Source organism: Symphalangus syndactylus, chromosome 11, assembly GCF_028878055.3.
Source record: "Symphalangus syndactylus isolate Jambi chromosome 11, NHGRI_mSymSyn1-v2.1_pri, whole genome shotgun sequence".
Lineage (NCBI taxonomy): Eukaryota > Metazoa > Chordata > Mammalia > Primates > Hylobatidae > Symphalangus > Symphalangus syndactylus.
In genome coordinates this window covers 77,873,389-77,892,476 of record NC_072433.2, presented here as the reverse complement: position 1 = coordinate 77,892,476, position 19,088 = coordinate 77,873,389, and the positions used below count along the sequence as shown (strand labels likewise).

Sequence of the window (19,088 nt, the reverse complement as noted above, 5' to 3'; positions counted from 1 at the left end):
TCTGAAGGGATTTAGAAGCCAGATAGGATTAAGGATTGGAAGAAGGGGAAAAAATTCAGCTCAATCTTAACTGTAAATAAAAGAAAACATGGTGAGAGGGCAGAATGGAAACTTAGATCCAACAACTGCTACAGTGGTAAATCTGGCTTATTTAGAATTAATGTGGAAAAGAGGCCCTAGTACAGAGTCACTAATCAAAGTACGCAAGAAGGAACGGGTGAAAAATATCTTTAAAACTAAAATTGAGCATCCTCATAGATTCGGGGGCTTTGAAAAATATTCTTAAATCAAGTATTTTTAATCCACATCAATATGACATTTGATGTTTTTCCCTAATTTGAGACATCTTCCCTCTTGCCTGAATTACCACAATTTCCTCCTAACTGATCTCCTTGCTGCCGCCCTTACTTTCCTATGGGATCCTTTTAAAAGGTAGATGATGACCTTCTCTGCTCAGAACCCTCCAATGGTTTCCCATCTTGCTCGGGGTGAAAGCCCAAGTCCTTGCAATGGCCGACAGAGTCCTATCCCATTTGGCTCCATCTGACTTCTCCTTGACTTACTTGATGGGGTATATAGCAAGGGTCATGGAGGCTTCCTTCCTTTCCATGCCGAATAGTGTGTTTGGCAATGATATATACTGATCAATGAGCAATCTGTTAGTAAAAAACATACAGAAGCTCATTTCTTTGATTCGTTATTTTGAAAAGTACTTATTTTTCTTTGGAGTATTTTTCAGTTTAAAATCTAATCTGTTATTTTGTAGAATAATCAATTTATATGAGTTAAAACTTGATTAACTTTCCTTTTACTACCCTGTCCTTAAGATCATACTACAGATTTGGTTATATATCGCATGTAAAAAGAATTCAATGTTTTGTTACCCTTTCATTTTTTGATTTATAAGAGAATTGTTCTGGTTCTTTTCTCCAGACATTTGCCACTTGAATACAAAGTACAAACAGACTCAGGAGTGACTAAGAGATGGATGGTTAACTATAGGTTAGCTCCAGAATAAACAAGCCCAGTTACTTAAAAATAAAATGTTAATTCTTAATATAATAATAAAAGCATGTAGTAATAAAAATTCAGTCTATATAGAAAGTTCTAAGAGGAAAAGGCAAAATTTCCTGCCTACTCCCCTGCCATGTCTAGTCCTTTTCAGCCACTGTTAAAATTCCTTGAGTGACTTTCCAGATAGAAAAATTAAGCGCATCTCTCTGCATATATATGTGTGTGAATGTGTATGTGTATGTGTATATGTGTGTCGGTGGGGTACAGGGGGTAGGATGAGGGATGCTTATTTAAAATTTTATTCCATAGAAATAATATCACACCTCCTATTTTTTTCTTCCTAAAATAGACTAAAATACATTTTAAAGATCTTTCTATATGCTTCAGTCATTCAAGCTCCCTAAGTAAGGGGAATTTGTCTTTTTAAGCACTGTTTTTTCTTCAACAAAAACTTCTTAGGTAAATGAATGAATAAATCAGCAAATGCCAGAATAACTTCACTCTTTTGAACCCAAGTATAACATTATATTGTTTTAATGTAACAGAAGTATCAGTCAACTACTGATAAACATTTAAAATGTTTTCAGATTTTGGCTATTACTGTGCAAACATTCCTGAACATATCTGTTAAATCTTGCACATATGTATCTGTAAGTAAATCTAAGGTAATTACTTAGCAATGTAATAGTTCAGTCAATTGCATTTCTAATTTTGATAGATATTGCCTAACAGGTTGCATCAATTTACACTCTCACTTCAGTGCAACTTCTACTCTAGGGCAACTCACAAAAACTAAACGTTAGTGACTAAAACACATTTTCCTAGAAATGACATATTCTTTCATCTATAGCGTTTTAACAGAAACTGTGTCAGATGAGATCTTGAAACACTAAAAATCCTTTTGGCTCTGCTGAGCACTGGGGACATCCTTTCTCTCAAAGACAAAATGCTTGTTCCTACTGGCCGACTTTTTGGAACTTGGCCAAAATTCACTCTAACCGCTTCTTTTGTATATTCTAATAATAAAATATAATCCTATCCTTGCATTTTATAAAAAGTTTAATATTTGCATCCTTGTTAAATACAAATAACTATTCAAGAGCATGCAGATATCTTTGAGAAAGTTATTTATATGAAGGATACAGGTATCGGTCCTATAGAAGTGCTTGAAATCTATCACTTTGGCTCTCACATTAATTCCGCTGTCTATTGACATTAAAATAAGAAAAGTAACCTATAGACAGAAAGAAAGTTGTATTCCCATTAACATTCATGAGGGCTAAGCAGCCGAAGTCCTACATATCAAGTAGGGAATATATCCTTTGTCTGCTGATGAGAAAATGTCTCAGTGATAAATGGTTACAGACAGGGGTGTCATGAGGGCAACACCACACAGAACAACTCAGAGAAACTTTTTTAAAAAGTCTTCTTCTTCTGCAGTTCTTTTTGTGGCGCTGGGGAGCACAGTGCCTATCCCTGCTAATAAAAGAAAACTATTGCAATGCAAAACTCCTAACCTTTGCAGAGGCACTTACCAGAAAACCAAAAACATGCCCTTTGAAAAACAATTTAAAACCAAGCTTCAAAGGCTTTGTAATGTATAAATATTCAGACATTCTGAAAAGCACTGCTCTGCACCCTGCACCCCAGCTATTTGTGCCTAAAATGGATATTGTCCTAACAGTTAGCATGGTCGTCTGAGTGCAACGTCTCTAATGTCAACACTGAGAGACATCAGATTCATTAAAATCCTTTACATTCATTTATTAGGTTGGTGCAAAAGTAATTGCGGGTTTTTTGCCAACGTAATACATAAATTCAAACACATTATACTCATTTAATACATTTGTGATAAAAATCATGTATGAAGTCATGAGTTTGTTATTTAACAAGATAATATTTCATAGAGTCCAATGGTGACTACCAATGACTCAGTTAATTTTCAAACCAAAATAAGTTAGATTACAATTTGTTGACTCCCTTGACTCCTCGAGCCAGGGAAAACATTTCCTGGTGCCTGACTCTAGGTGGCTCACTTTCCTCACCTAAAAACACAAAGGGTGCAACCCCCTCCAACCCTCGTCCTGGGTCCCCCAAGGGTTTCTCTCCAGAATTTTGCCTCTTCTGAAGCAGTCTGGAGTCTTCAGCATGAAAAGGGTAACAAGCATGGTGCAATTTTCTGAAACCGTGATGTCAACAGTGCTTTTGAGGTGTCCTTCCCCACCCTAAAGAAAATTCGACATGCACAGCAAGAAAAAAATGCAAGACAGCTCCCCGACACATCCTGAGCCACGCCTCGTCCTCAGGGTGCCCCCGACAGTCTCTGCCAGCGCAGTGTGGACGCTGGACAAAGACGCAGCCAGTAGGTCCCTGGGGGTCGCGGGTTCGGTCCGCTAACTTGGCCACCACATCCTTTCCGCGGGGAGTGAGACGGAGGGAAGGAGACGAGTCAAGGGCGGGGCTGGGGATTGGACCCGCCCCCGGGACTCGGCGGAGTCCCTGCGCCTGCGTGCCGGGCGTGGACCGGTGGTTGGACTCCCCCGTTCTAGGCTGCCCTCCGCGTCCTCCCCCGCCCCTTCCCACCTCCGCCCACTTGACGCGATGACGCACCTCAGGTTTGCGGACGTGGCGGCGGCGTACGGCCCGGAAGGCGGAGACGTTGGCGGCAGAGGCGGACTGGGTCATCCCAAAGCAGAGGCTCGGCCATGAACTTACCCGGGACAGCGGCGGCGGTGAAGCTTTTGGCCATCTCCTCGCAGAGTGCTCCCTGCTAACGGGGACAGGTAAAGATGGTGGCAGGAGGTGAGGGTGGCCCGGTCCAGGAGGGCGGGGTTGAGCCCCAGCAGCGTCCTCACGGGAGGTGCTGAGCCCTCGGCCACAGGTGTGGTGGGGGCTGCAGGCCGGGCTCGGACCGTGTGGCGGACACCCCCGAGACAGGGAAGAACTTCCAGACCAGCCGTGCCAGGCCCTTTTGTCACACTGTCGGGGAAACTGAGGTTCAGAGGAAGGACGCCTACCTGCTGGATTACCGGGACAGCTAATTTCCCACCCAAACACAGCATTTCTCCCACAACTTTATGTATTAGCTGACGGCATTGTGTCACATCGTTCAAATGTCATGCTGTGACAGAAGAATCTGAGACATAATCCTCGCTGACGATAGCAAGGAAAGAAAAACTTGACGTGTGGAATACAGAGGGGAAGTAATTAAGTTTTAAAAAACAAAATTGGCCCTGGCAGCGGATAAGGTGCCTTTGATTCTGTCCGTTTGCAGCTTTAACTTGTGCCCTGTGACCCTCTTACTGCTCCTTGCTTAGTTAAAGAAGGTCAAGGCGAAACACCCAGCAGCAGCCGTTCTACGGTACGAAGGTGTTTGGGAAACCATTTTCAGTTACAGACTGAGCTGATGAATGCTTTAACACTGTTTTGTGGCCCCTCGTAGTCTATGTAGCACGCAGGCTTGTTCCAGGTTTCTGAAAGGGAATTCGTGCCTTTTTCCTGCACTGAGAGAATTAAGAGAGGTGAATAGAATTGAGCCAGATGACTTAAATACTATGTACTTTCCAATCTCTGAGTAGTAGACTGGCGTGATTGCCGGGGTCAGTCTATTCACTTCGGTTGGAGACACAGCCGGTTCTTCATCATTCAGAATACCCAGTTTGGTAACACGATAGTCAGCTGCCTGCATTTCATTATAAAGGGGAGTGGAGAGAGAGTGAGACAGGTGAAGTTCTGAACTTTAAATTATATTTAGAAATATATCGTGGAGAGAGATTGATAGAAACAAATATCTAAAATGGCTGGGGCATTGCTTAGTGATTTTCAGTTAGCTGTACTACTCAGCCAATTTTGAAGTTCTAAGAACAAATTATTAGGGTGAAAGTGTCTAACGGGGCAGCATAAGTAGGTCGGTATAGCCACGTGTAAATTGCTGTATATTAAGTCTTAACTTTTTTGATCGTGGATGCCTTTTGAGAATATGAAGCAATAAAAATTATTCCCCGAAAAATATACATATGTATACAATTTGCCTGGAATCTACAGGATTCAAAGACATTTCCTAGATTAAAGACAAGATTAAAAAAAGACTTGGTTAAATGAGTGTAAATAAAACTATTATCCTTGGAGGAAAAGATGTGGTCATGACTTCAAAACTGCTTTTGAGATATAAAATGTGATAGTTTTCTTTAGTTTCATAGCTGTCAAGTTTGGAATCCTAGTTGTTGGTAATAATGTAGCACTTCAGAGAACAGTTGAAATAATCTACTTAACATATAGCTATTAGTTGTCTGTGTTATCTGAATAGGAACTCTTGAGCTTTTAAAGCATTATAATATTGCCATTAGAGCAAGGTCAGAAAGTGGTTTTCAAGGGTGGGATTCAACTATATTAAATAGTTTTAAAGCATTTTATGATAAGTATACGCCTAAAAAGTACAGGTTGGGTAGTCCTTACCTGAAATGCTTGAGACCGGAAGTGTTTCAGATTTCTTTGGATTTTGGAATGTTTGCATATACATAATAAGATACATTGGGGATGGGACCCGTCTGAACATGAAATTTGTGTTTCATATTCAACTTATACACATAGCCAGAAGGTAATTTTATATAATTTGTGCACAAAAGTTCTTGTACCTGGAACCATCAGCAGGCAAAAGTGTCACTATCTCAGCCACCCTTATGGAAAATTTGTGGTTGTTTGGCATCACCGTCATTCCTAACTCTGAATTTATATGCTACTAATAAGCAATCATTTTCTTACACTTATTCACACATAAGCGCTTAACAGTAAAAAAAAAAAAAAAAAAGACATACCATAAATACAGTGAAAAAATAATGTGTTCAGGGTACCTAAGCACATCACCAGAATACTTGTACAGGTTTAGCATTCCTAATCTGAAATCTGAAATGTCAGGTGTCAGGTGTGGATTTTCCATTTGTGGCTTCATGTCAGCACTCAAAATATTTCAAATTTCAGAGTGTTTAAGATTTGGAATTTTGGGTTAGGGATCCTCAACCTTTGTAATTTATTGTCATCCGTTTTATATACTCAGATTTTTGGAGTTGGTCTTTTCTGTTGTTTTTTTTTGTTTTGTTTTGTTTTTTTCTGTTTCACTTGGTACTCATCCATAGTATTCAAAAAATAGTGAGTCTTTGAGATGTTATTTTGCTTTGGCTTCCATGGCATAACACTTCCATGGTTTCTCCCTCTTCTGGACGCTCCTTATCCATATTTTCAGGCTGATTTCCTTTCACCAAGATACTGAATGTTGGACTTCTTCAAGGCTCAGTCTTGGGCCCTCTTTTCTTTTTCTATACTCTCTAGGTAATATATGTACTCACAGATTCATTTTCATCTGTGTGCAGATTAGTCATGACATTTCATTTCTAATCTAGACCTTTCCTCTGAATTTGACTATATAGCCCATTTGTCTATTTGCCATTCCTTTTTACTATCTTAGAGGAATTCATAATCATAGCCATGCACCTACTCCCCCAGCTCCTCTTCCATGTCTCAGAGAATGGCACCACAATTTGTTATGCAAATCAGAAATTTTGGTGTGATGCTTAATTTACTCCCGCTCTTCATGTCTGAACCACCTTAAGTGCAAAGTATTTTATCTCCAGAGTGCTTCTTACTGCTTCCCTCCATCTTTCCCAACAAGAACGGAAAGCAGTCTGCCCGTTCTTATGTGAATAATTAACACGAAGCCAAAACTGTGAATGTGGAATTAGTTTTTTAGGTTCTTGTGTTCCTAATTAATGCGAGTAGATCAACTTGATGATGGTGAGTTGAGAGTGAGTATGCAAGTAAACAAAAAGTATTCATTGATGCATGTTTTTAACTTAGGTCAGCTCCCAGTCAGTCTTACAATGCTTTTTCTAAAGTATAAATGAACACAGTGACCTAAAATCTGTTCACAGTCTTTATGGACCATAAATTGAATTTGATGAGGACTCTAAGTTGGCTTAAAAGCTTCCAGGAAGAAAAATTCCTGCTTCCAGGGAAGCAAAATCATACCCTATATAGCAGGCATATCTGCACTAAATATAAATACCAAAGTCCAGGAGGAAGTAATACGAAAGATACTCCAATCCTGAATGAACTTAAAATGCAGAACAAGCTGCAAAGTTTTGCATTCATAAAAGTATTATGTGTATATAAAACATGCTTTGATTCCATCAGAGCTATAAATTAGTCACAAGTTTTTAAGACATAACACAATTATTTCTCTGATTTTCTTCACATACTCAGAATAAGGGGAATTTATGATTTTATATTTAATGTAATATTTTATGGTATTTAATTTTATATTTTTACCAAAAAAATTATAGCAATTTGCCTTTGTTAATGTGTAATTACTCCACGTGTTTAGTGATATATGATCTAATAGAGATTACCTCTTCTCCCCATACCTTTATCTCCACTGACAAATATGTTCGTTGTACTTTAACAGTTGTAAAACCTGAACCTAGGCCAGGTGTGGTGGCTCACACCTGTAATCCTAGCACTTTGGGAGGCTGAGGTGGGCGGATCACCTGAGGTCAAGAGTTCGAGACCAGCCTGGCCAACACAGTGAAACCCTGTCTCTACTAAAAATAAAAAAATTAGCTGGGTGTGGTGGTGGGCACCTGTAATCCCAGCTACTCAGGAGACTGAAACAGGAGAATCACTTAAACCTGGGAGGCAAAGGTTGCAGTGAGCTGAGATCCCACTACTGCACTCCAGCCTGGGTGACAGAGTGAGACTCCATCTCAAAAAAACAAAACAAAACAAAAAAACGAACTTAAACCTAAATGTTTAAATAACTAAAACCATTAAAACAAAAAGATTGTGTCCTGAATGTACGATGCATGCAAATCAGTCAGTTGGATCAGCTACATTCCAAAATTTTCTCTGCTTTTTTTTTTCCTCTAGATTTTAACATTATGGCAGGGAGGCATCAGAATCGTAGTTTTCCTCTTCCAGGAGTTCAGTCAAGTGGTCAAGTACATGCATTTGCAAATTGTTCAGACAGTGATATGCTGGAGGAGGATGCTGAAGTGTATGAGCTTCGATCCAGAGGAAAAGAGAAAGTCCGAAGAAGTACATCAAGAGATAGACTTGACGACATTATAGTATTAACAAAAGATATACAAGAAGGAGATACATTAAATGCAATAGCCCTTCAGTACTGTTGTACGGTAAGTTTTAATATTACATAATGCAATCCAGAATAAATTATTTGTTTACCCACACTGAAATAAATTCCATGTCCTTTTTTACCTTGTTTATTCCTTTCTCCATTTTTTGCTCTTAATTCTTTTTTGCATAGAAATCTGTGTCACATGGGCTGGGCGTGGTGGCTCACGCCTGTAATCCCAGCACTTTGGGAGGCCAAGGCGGGTGGATCACAAGGTCAGGAGATGGAGACCATCCTGGCTAACACAGTGAAACCCCGTCTCTACTAAAAATACAAAAAAATTAGCCAGGCGTGTTGGGGGGTGCCTGTAGTCCCAGCTACTCGGGAGGCTGAGGCAGGAGAATGGCGTGAACCCAGGAGGTGGAACTTGCAGGAGCTGAGATCGCGCCACTGCACTCCAGCCTGGGGGATGGAGCGAATCTCCAAAAAAAAAAAAAAGAAAGAAAAGAAGTAATCTGTGTCACATTTGTAGGTGTTTACTTTTTAAAATTTTAACAAATACTTGAATTTCTGTATATTTCCAAATCCACGAATTTCAGTCTTGAAAAACACTCAACTATGTTATCTTCTTATTCAAATGGTAAGAAAATGCGGAAATGTGTAAGGAAAAGCTTTTCCCTGCCCCAAATTTCTTGAGATAACCAGTGTTAACACTTTGGCATGTAGGAATGCTATACCTTTTTTTGTGCTCATAAGTATTTATTTATATATACGTATTTGGGGAGTTAGCAATCTTTGATTATGCATTTTACTCTGCAACTTGCACTTTTCATTCTTTAGTGTATCATGGACACTCTCATAACCATCCCTCAAAGCCTTATAGATCTAACTGATTACTTTAAATGGTTGTATAATGTCTGTAGTATTAATGTTCCAGTATTTTTAAGCCATTGCCCTATTAATTGATACTCAGGATTTTCTTGGTGTTTTACCTTGTGTGGCGAATATCATCACAACTGTATCTTTAAATGGCGGTGACTTTATTTCTGTGGGGTAGATCCCAAAAGTGGGATTGCCAGATAAGAGGAAAGGTGTATTTTTAATTTTAATAGATACTATACTGTATTTGGACCCATTTTCTGTCTGTGCCATTATGTCCATCTTGAGGCCTTAGCAGGATATTTTTATATCCACATTGATATGGAAACTGGTTAGAACATTTGTTTTCAAACTTTTTGTTCTCATACTCCCAATAGAATTTTGAAATACATGTATTATGTACCTCCTTGCACATTTTGAAGTGAATTTCCTAAATTCTTCCTCATGAGTTAACATAGTTACATGTAACTTGAGTAACTCATGAGTTACATGAGTTAACATAGTTACAAAGGGTATAATTTTCAGAATGTTGTATTAACATTTAAAAATAAAACATTTAAAAATTAGAGTGCTCTTTAAATGCATCCACAGAATTCTAAGTTCCACCAGGATTTGCTACCTGAAATTTGTATTTTTAAAAAAGTGGAAAGTGTGTATATGAGAGCTCTTTTTTTAATAGCATGAGATTTTATCATTCCTTTTTCTCATTAATATTTTCATCTTACCCCCAAATTTTTCATGATGTAAAGTATTTTTATACTTGAAAAACCTTTTATTGGCTACCTGTAATACTTCTCTGCAATAAGAACACACATCTATAAGCTTATATTATGTAAATGTATTTATATATATTTATATTCTAAAAAAATTATGGTCATGAGGTTGTTTTCTTCTACATTTGCAACTATTGCAATAATTCCCATTTCTTATTACAATTCACAATTCATCAAAACATATTTCAAATTTTGATTTTAAAATTTAATAAAATATTTTATTAAAATGAATTTTTTGATGTGGTATAAGAGCTGGGTAGTTTTTTCCTCCTACCTTGCTCATGTATGACAACATCAATTCTTGCCATTATTAAATCAGAAAATATCTAAGTTTATTTCTAAATACAAATAAACACGTGAGTAAATGTTTTGTAGATAAATAAGACCATTGATAAATAAATTACAGAATATGTCATAGAAGGTAGATGGTGGAATAGACTTCAAAATGAGAGACAAAGGCCGGGCGCGGTGGCTCACGCTTGTAATCCCAGCACTTTGGGAGGCCGAGGCGGGCGGATCACAAGGTCAGCAGATCGAGACCACGGTGAAACCCCGTCTCTACTAAAAATACAAAAAATTAGCCGGGCGTGGTGGTGGGCGCCTGTAGTCCCAGCTACTCGGAGAGGCTGAGGCAGGAGAATGGCGTGAACCTGGGAGGCAGAGCTTGCAGTGAGCCGAGATTGCGCCACTGCACTCCAGCCTGGGCGACAGAGTGAGACTCCGTCTCAAAAAAAAAAAATGAGAGACAAGGCTAAAAACATCAAGGTACAGATCCGAGAAGAGAGTTTGTCATTCAGTAGTTTTATAAGATATTAGCTTTCTTTTAATGAACCTAGAAAATTCTCTTAGGGAAATTTAACATACCATCTGAATAGTTAAAAATAGGTCATATTTCCAATGAGGTGCAAAGATGTTTCAGGCATTCAACAGTGATGTGAAGAAGGTTTCAAGGAGGAAATGTGGTAAACAACAAAGGGAATTTTCATAAGTATTTCAGAAATGAGTGGCACAAACTATTTCGGATGAAATGCTTTGAGACACTGTGGAAAAGTTTGATCCATACAGTAAGAGAACACATATTGTAAGGTTTTAACAGGAGTGATACAGAGTGGAAAAGTTTGATCTGTATAGTAAGAGAATACAATTATTGTAGGGTTCTAACGGGAGTGATACAGAATAGCAAAGGGGCCTGCTGATGAATTGAAGGGGATCCAATAAAGAGATTACTGGAATAATAAAGATGATCAGGACTTAGACTAAAATATTTGTGATAAGGATAGAGAAGAAGTGTTAATGTATTGGGGGAAATCACAGGATATATCAGCTGAATGCTTATGTGAAATGAGAATGATGAAAAGTACTTAAATGGAGAGATGGCATTGGCCACTGTATTAGTCTGTGTTCACATTGCTATAAAGAAATACCTGAGACTGCGTAGTTTATAAGAAAAGAGATTTAATTGGCTCATGGTTCTGCAGGTTGTACATAAAGCAGGCAGCATCTGCTTCTGGGGAGGCCTCAGAGAGCTTTTACTCACGGCGGAAGGCAAAGCCAGAGCAGGCATTTTCACATGGCTCAAACAGGAGGAAGAGCAAGTGAGGGAGGAGGTTCCACACACTTTTAAACAATCAGATCTCACAAGAACTCAGGACAGTATCAAGGGGGAAATCTACCTCCATGATCCAATCACCTCCCCCAGGCCCCACCTCCAACACTGGAGATTACAAGATGACATGAGATTTGGGTGGGGACGTATCAGCCACTATAGTGGGAAAGGTGATGAATGGAATTAGTTAAGATAAGCAGGGCTCCTTTTTGATGAGAGCATAAGCAACAAAAAAATTATAAAAAGATTTATCATTATAAAAGGATTTATCATTTAAAAAATACAGTAAGTAGTAGTATATTCCACTTAGAAATAATCTTAAGAATTATTAAAAATCTGTCAGTTATACAACTGTGATGAGAAGAATAAAAAGTCCAAGGCTGGAATCTTGAATGCAACTAAGGAGTCTGGCATAGCATAGAAATCATTATAGGGATATTCAGGGAGATAACTTAGGTAGATACTAAACTTTGGAACCCTAATTCAAAAAGAGTATTAAGTAGTTGTTAGTAAGAGTACACAATACCAAGCAAAAGAGCATTTAAAGAGAATGGGGTCAGACTTTGGGATTTTTCAGTGAATCTTCATTTGCTATAAGACAAAACAGTGTGAAGGTAGTAAGATGATAAAGCACCCTTTATCTTTTTTATTTATTTATTTTTATTTATTTTTTGAGACGGAGTCTCGCTCTGTCGCCCAGGCTGGAGTGCAGTGGCGCAATCTCGGCTCACTGCAAGCTCCGCCTCCCAGGTTCACACCATTCTCCTGTCTCAGCCTCCGAGTAGCTGGGACTACAGGCGCCCGCCACCACGCCCGGCTAATTTTTTTTTTGTATTTTTAGTAGAGACGGGGTTTCACCGTGGTCTCGATCTCCTGACCTCGTGATCCGCCCGCCTCGGCCTCCCAAAGTGCTGGGATTACAAGCGTGAGCCACCGCGCCTGGCCAACACCCTTTATCTTTACTGTTTCATCTTTTAGTTATTGTTCAACCCGTTCCTTCTAATCCCCCCACACATACACTGCAAGATAATTTTTCCAGCTTGACCTCTTTTAGTATTCATTGTACTTGATCACGAATCTACAGTTGATTCTGTTCACTACTCCCTCCTAAAGACCCTCTCTGCTTGACCACCTTGACTTTTCAGGTTTCTGGTTTTCCTACTGTTCACATTTAATAATAGCTAACTTTTATATGACATATTGTATATCACTGTTCTGAGTGTCCTACAACATTTAAATCATTAATGTTCACCTCAACCCTATAATGTAGGTAGTATTATTACTGCCATATTGCAGGTGTGGAACCTTAATGGCAAAGAGGTTAAACAACTTGCCCCAGGTCATACAGCTAGAAAGTGTCAAAGCCATGCTTCAAACCCAGTTATCCATGCTTTTAACCACTATCGTATATTCCCTTCCTGGCCATTCTTAATTTCCCTTGTGGATTTCTGTTACTCAGCATACCCATTAAATGTTGGAGTTCTTCAGGGATCTTCTTGTTGCTTTTTTCTCTCAGGCTTTTTCTAGTGAATCTATCTACTCTTTGACCTCTTTGACTTCAATTACTTTTTTTTTTTTTTTGAGATGGAGTCTCGTTCTGTTGCCCAGGCTGGAGTGCAGTGGCACAATCTCTGCTCACTGCAACCACCACCTCCTGCGTTCCAGTAATTCTGCTGCCATAGCCTCCCAAGTAGCTGGGACTACAGGCATGCACCACCATGCCTGGCTAATTTTTGTATTTTTAGTAGAGATGGGGTTTCACCATGTTGGCCAGGCTGGTCTCGAACTCCTGACCTCAGGTGATCTACCTGCCTCGGCCTCCCAAAGTGCTAGGATTACAGGCATGAGCCACCACGCCTGGCCGACTTCAATTATATTTTTGCTGATAGTCTACAAATCTGTGTCTCTAGCCAAGATCATTCTTTAGTTTCAGACATATATCTACAACTCTGTCCTGAACATCTTCCACTTGTGTATCTCAAGCAGCTCCAAGTTAGCATGTCTAAAATCTGCATTCATCCTCTTCTTACCCTCCACAGTGTTCCATTTCTCAATGAATGCCATCATCCATCAAGTTGACCAAACCAGAAATCTAAGCTTCATACTAGACCCACTGTATCTCTCTGACATCAATCAGGTGATACATGATTAGGTTTTAAAGTATTGATGGAAATGAATGGGACTAATAGATGGTGGGAGAGCCTGGCATACCAATTGGTAATCTGCCAGACACTCCCCTCTTCCCCCAACACAGTGGAATAGGATATACAGACAGGTTATCTCACAGTGGATGGGATAATACAAACAGGTTGAGGAATATATAATATATAGAGAAAAAGCTTATAAAAGTGATTAATCTTGAAAGTAGTTGAATAATACATTTACACTGAGAAGTTTGGGAGGGAAATGGCTTCAGAAGTAAGGGGGATAAATTACTAATTTTTTAAATTTTAAGGAATATATACTTTTCCGCACATTTTAGCATCATTTTTTGGAATGGTGGCATCTTCAATTTTTGGTGAAGTTTTATTTTTTCCCCTAGATATACATATAATAATGCTGCATCTTAGAGTTATGGCATCTTAGTTTTGATAAAATATGGTAGTTTTAGTTGGGTAACATTTGTCTATATTCCAGTTTCCAAATTGGAATAAAGAACATAACTACCCATAATCCTTCCTTCACAAATTGTTTACAAGCAGAAAGACTGTGGTATTTATGCATGATGCACAAAGGGAAACAGCAAAGGATTCTAGAATCTACTTCAATAGCATTAATTATTGTTACTAACATTATATGGGTGATAGTAAAAAGTAGTTGGTGATCTCCTGAGATTGGTAGATCTAAAGTGGTGTGGAATTCTCATCTACAAATAAAATTAAAATTTCTCTGGGTGCAACTTAATACTACTAATAATTAAGTTCAACTTTTTTTTTTCCTCCAAAAGTAACTAGGATGAATGACTATTGCTACCTTTATTCTGATTTGGAATTCAGTTGTATGTTGCTTTCTTTCTTTTTTTTTTTTTTTTTTTTTTTTTTACAGGTAGCAGATATCAAGAGAGTTAACAATCTCATCAGTGATCAAGACTTTTTTGCCCTTAGGTCTATCAAAATTCCAGTAAAAAAGTTCAGTTCCTTGACCGAAACACTTTGTCCTCCAAAAGGAAGACAGACTTCACGTCACTCATCTGTTCAATACTCTTCCGAACAACAGGAAATTTTGCCAGCTAATGATTCCCTTGCTTACAGTGACTCAGCTGGTAGCTTTTTAAAAGAAGTAGACCGAGACATAGAACAAATAGTAAAGTGTACAGACAATAAGAGAGAGAACCTCAATGAGGTAGTATCGGCCTTAACAGCACAACAAATACGTTTTGAACCTGATAACAAAAACACTCAACGTAAAGATCCCTATTATGGAGCAGACTGGGGAATAGGGTGGTGGACAGCTGTAGTGATAATGTTGATAGTAGGTATAATAACACCAGTGTTTTATTTGTTGTATTATGAAATTTTAGCTAAGGTGGATGTTAGTCATCATTCAACAGTGGACTCTTCACATTTACATTCAAAAATCACACCCCCATCACAGCAGAGAGAAATGGAAAATGGAATTGTGCCAACTAAAGGAATACATTTCAGCCAACAAGATGATCATAAACTGTATAGTCAAGATTCTCAGTCACCTGCTGCTCAACATGAAACATAGCAATTAGCTCATAATCAAATGTTAGTGGTCACATGTGCATCTGGAATGGGGTGAATCAGTTATATCCAATAATAGCTTCAAAGGCAGAATTTAGAGAGATTGAGGATGCTTTTGTTTTTAACAAAAGGGTTTCACACTTTGAAAATTTTTCGAGCAACTAGTTGTTGATGTTGAGAGCAGTTGATCCATAAATCTGGTGTGTGAATGTTTCAAGCAGAAATTAATTTAAATGTGTGTTTAGGAAGTGCTTAACTTGGAAGATGTATCATTTTTCTTAAGATGTATGTTTAAATTTTATTTAAGTAATTTTTAAAAAGTTTAATGTTAAATTTATGATGCAGAATGATAGCATCAGATGTCTGCAGCTGAAAAAAATTTACTACTATGAACCCCCAAAATAGTTGCAAGAAAGTTTGATTCTAAAATTATTCATGGTAGCATACGTAACACACCCCTTCGAAACTTTTAAAAAATACATTTAGCACATGTGCTATGAAAGCATACGTACAAAGAGAAAGGGGAAAGTGATTTATAATTCCTACAACAGAAGCCAATAAATAGATTAAAATATTTTCAAGACCCCAAAATAATGTATTATGGTTGGGAAGTTGGTAGAACACTGGAATAGGTGAAGACCTGACAGTAATTTTTGTCGAGTGCTTTCTTTAGGACAGACCCTTTAACCTCACCTCTGTGCATCTGTTTTTGAAATGATTATATTTGCCTCTGATATTTGAAAGCACTTTCGTAGTTTTGATGATGAAAAATATGTTAAACGTGCATATTACCATTATTCAGGAAATAATTCCTTACATACTCTGATAAATCATTGCTGTTACATATAGTAACATGCCTTAATTATGTTTAATGCCTTACTGCTTTATGTAAGTAAATCCCAGTTTCAGAATTAAAATTAAGCATTATTTCAGATGGTCCAATCAGATTCGTTACATAGGCTATATAAATTTGTCTCCATTTTCACCATCAAGCACAAATAATTGGGTCAAAACTGCCTCTGAGGTCTGTTGAAGAAAATGGTTCATTAAGCAAAAAGGAGTAGAGGTCTTTTATATTAGCGGTAACAGACAAATTATTTAGTAATCCCTTAACCTCTGTTTTTCAAAGAGAAAATACCCAATTTAGACTTTTTTCCTGAACTATATATATAGCATCAAATTGGGAAACAAAGGCCAAAGGTGTATACATTGCTTGAAATGGGGTGATAGTGCCTCTTTTTAAGATCTGTTGAGTCGGTTACAGTCTGGCTAAGTAAGAAGCATTTGCATACTGATTCCATCATTTAATCTTTAAAAGTATGTGTTTTAAAAATGTAACCAGAATGATTCTTCAATAGAAATGAGATTTGGTGGAGTCTGGATTGCCTGTTTTGTATAGAATATATACTTGAGATATATAATACCACCTCATTTTCTGGGCATTATTTCCTAATTGTTGATGTTTCAGGCTTTTGATAAGTCATTTTATATATTTCAAATTTCACTCAGAATAAGTAAATATTTATGGCAAATGCAGTTTTATGTACTTTCAGGAGAAGACCATCAGGAAAAGACAGGACAAAGAAGTCAAACATTAAAGCCCTTGCAAATATTAGAGGACCTTAGACAATTACCAAAAAGTGTTTAATAGGGAAGTTGCAAATTGATTCTCTTGGTAAATTAAACATTTAAAATATAGTTTTAATGTGCCTTGGACATTCTTGAAAAGAAGAGTGTGATATAATTTATGCTCAGTGTTAACTGGTCAGTTTACATTGTATTCATTAAGCCTGCTGAAAAATGAGGTTTTAAGGAAGAAAATGCAGATTATTTTAGAGTAAACAGGCCAGGTGTCCTTTGAAGAACTTTGTTTACATCAAATTGATGAAATCACAGTGATTCCTTACTTTTTTTGCTAGTTGTACTTTGAAATTGTTATGGGTTCGATTTCCAAAATATGTAACTTATTTTTAAAGGAATAAGGTGTGCGGCGTATTTGTTGATTAAAAATCATTTGTCTTGCAGAGTATCCTTTTTTGAAGGAAATATACATCCTTATAACACATCAGGTAGTTTTCTTTTTTCTATATTTAAATTATATATTTGAATTAATTGAATACAATTTGAGTTACATATAATTCTATATAAAGGTTACATATTGAATTACAGTTCTAATCTGTTTAGGAAAGAAATGAATTTTCTAAGCATTTAATACATTTGGAATAATTTTAGTTTCTAAAAAGTACTAATATAAGTTTATATCAAATGCAAATTACCTTGTATAACTAATGAACAAGCACAGTTATTAACATTGTGGATTTTAATTGTGTTGACACCCTTATTTGAATTTGCTGCTTTACATGTGTGTCTGTGTGTGTGTCTGCATGCATGCACGCATGCACTTGTATGCAATGTAAAAGTAACAGCAGAATCATTGCATTTGGTTCGCTCAAAATTTTGGAGTTAGCAAGTAAAGAAAAAGCTGATAGTTTTATGAAGTCTGGATTAAAATAAAATTTCTTTGCTATCCCACTCCTAGGAAGTTATGGGGTTCCTATTTTCAAAAGATATGTTAAAAATGGTTACACACTGCTGGCCACATTAAAAATTAGAAGACTCACGTTAAATTTTCTTCTCCAAAGGACTTGTTATTTACAGCTTTTCTTTTTCTGGACTCTACCTGCTTGGTTCAGTGTCCTGAAGAGTTATTTAAATGAACCACTACGTAGTAATTAGTTCTTTTTTAAAGTATCTACTTCTAAAATTACCTAGTTGGAAATATGAAGGATACGCTTAGTTTTAGAAGTGTCATGAAGCAAGGATCTAGTCAGTGTTGCAGGGTAAAGGTGGAGTTTTTTTAAAGTCTGTATTTAAATGGTGCACTGATGGGATTCATTTTTAATTTGCATTACAAAAATGTTGCTCAGGTAATCAGTATTTTCTTCCACGTATGTGCATATTGCACTGTTAGATCATAGAAATATCTGAATGCTTTAATTTTTATGTATGCAAAATCTATAGATCTTTTGTATAATGTATTTTATACAAATGTAACTGTAGAACATTATGTTAGCATGTACGTCTGTAAACCGGTTTTTAAAATTTTTTGCCCCTTATTTTTCATATTTTGAAAGATCTGCAACATGTAATAAAGTTTCTATTATTCAATCTAAAATGGAAGCCAGTGAATTTAATTGAATAAAGCAAAGTTTTTCTTCTCTACTTTCAAACTATCTAATATAGAGATATTGTGTAAGATAGAGCAAATTGCCAAAGGTTTAACAATTCAGATTTCTTATTTGCTACAGTGAAGCAGAATACCCTGGATTATTTGTAAGACATAGATAAAACATTTTAGATGAATGTTCTTTGGGGGATTTTCCTCAGGGTAAGATCTGGTAAGGCATGGTCCAGGAATTGCTATGAAGTTGTAGATGAGTCATTATCTATAGATTATAACCTGCTCTATTTATATGTAATTTTAATTCATTATAAAACAACCTCAAGAATACTGTTTAAAAGATTATTAGCAGAAAAATTGAGAAAGTTCTTTGGAGCTTTTATTTATTTAATGGAGGAATGTGTATAAACCCTGTTTTTCCATTTTCAAATGCATCTTGATCTTAAAATTGTGTTAATTTTTTTAATAAAATGGAAATGTTTGTTTACTACAGAGGTTTTTTAAAAAAATTTTTGGAGACAGGCTCTTGCTCTGTTGCCCAGGCTGGAGTGCAATGGCATGATGGTTCACTGCAGCCTCGAACTCCTGGGGCCAACTGATCCTCCCATGTGAGCCTCCCGAGTAGCTGGGACTACAGGCACATGCCACCACATGGGCTTGAGATTTTAACCATGTAAAGGCAAAACCGTCAACACTGTACATTTGAAGGTAGTGAAGTGAAAAGTTTAACAAGAATCTTCTGAATGTCTTAACATTCTCTGGTATCCACTATTAAGTCAGCCCAAGCACGAATGATCACACTAAA

The 19,088-nt window shown here is 37.3% G+C and overlaps 1 protein-coding gene across 2 annotated transcripts; it reads left to right on the top strand.

Moving 5' to 3' along the window:
- The first annotated feature begins 3,554 nt into the window (after window positions 1-3,554).
- Window positions 3,555-18,277, top strand: LYSMD3 (LysM domain containing 3). Of its 2 annotated transcripts, none has more exons than XM_055298675.2 (3): window positions 3,555-3,797; window positions 7,933-8,198; window positions 14,500-18,277. In XM_055298675.2, exons 2-3 carry the CDS (start codon window positions 7,944-7,946, stop codon window positions 14,626-14,628), a joined length of 384 nt encoding a protein of 127 aa, XP_055154650.1. In that variant the 5' UTR covers window positions 3,555-3,797; window positions 7,933-7,943; the 3' UTR covers window positions 14,629-18,277. The 2 variants fall into 2 exon arrangements, with proteins under 2 accessions (XP_055154650.1, XP_055154648.1); XM_055298673.2 differs by having other exon boundaries at window positions 3,564-3,797; window positions 14,441-18,277.
- The last annotated feature ends 811 nt before the right edge of the window (window positions 18,278-19,088 follow it).

Excerpts from the sequence above, each read along its gene's own strand:
- LYSMD3 (XM_055298673.2), top strand. The coding sequence starts at position 7,944 with ATGGCAGGGAGGCATCAGAATCGTAGTTTTCCTCTTCCAGGAGTTCAG. Across the intron at positions 8,199-14,440 it reads CCCTTCAGTACTGTTGTACG|GTAGCAGATATCAAGAGAGT; the intron begins GTAAGTTTTAAT and ends TTTTTTTTACAG.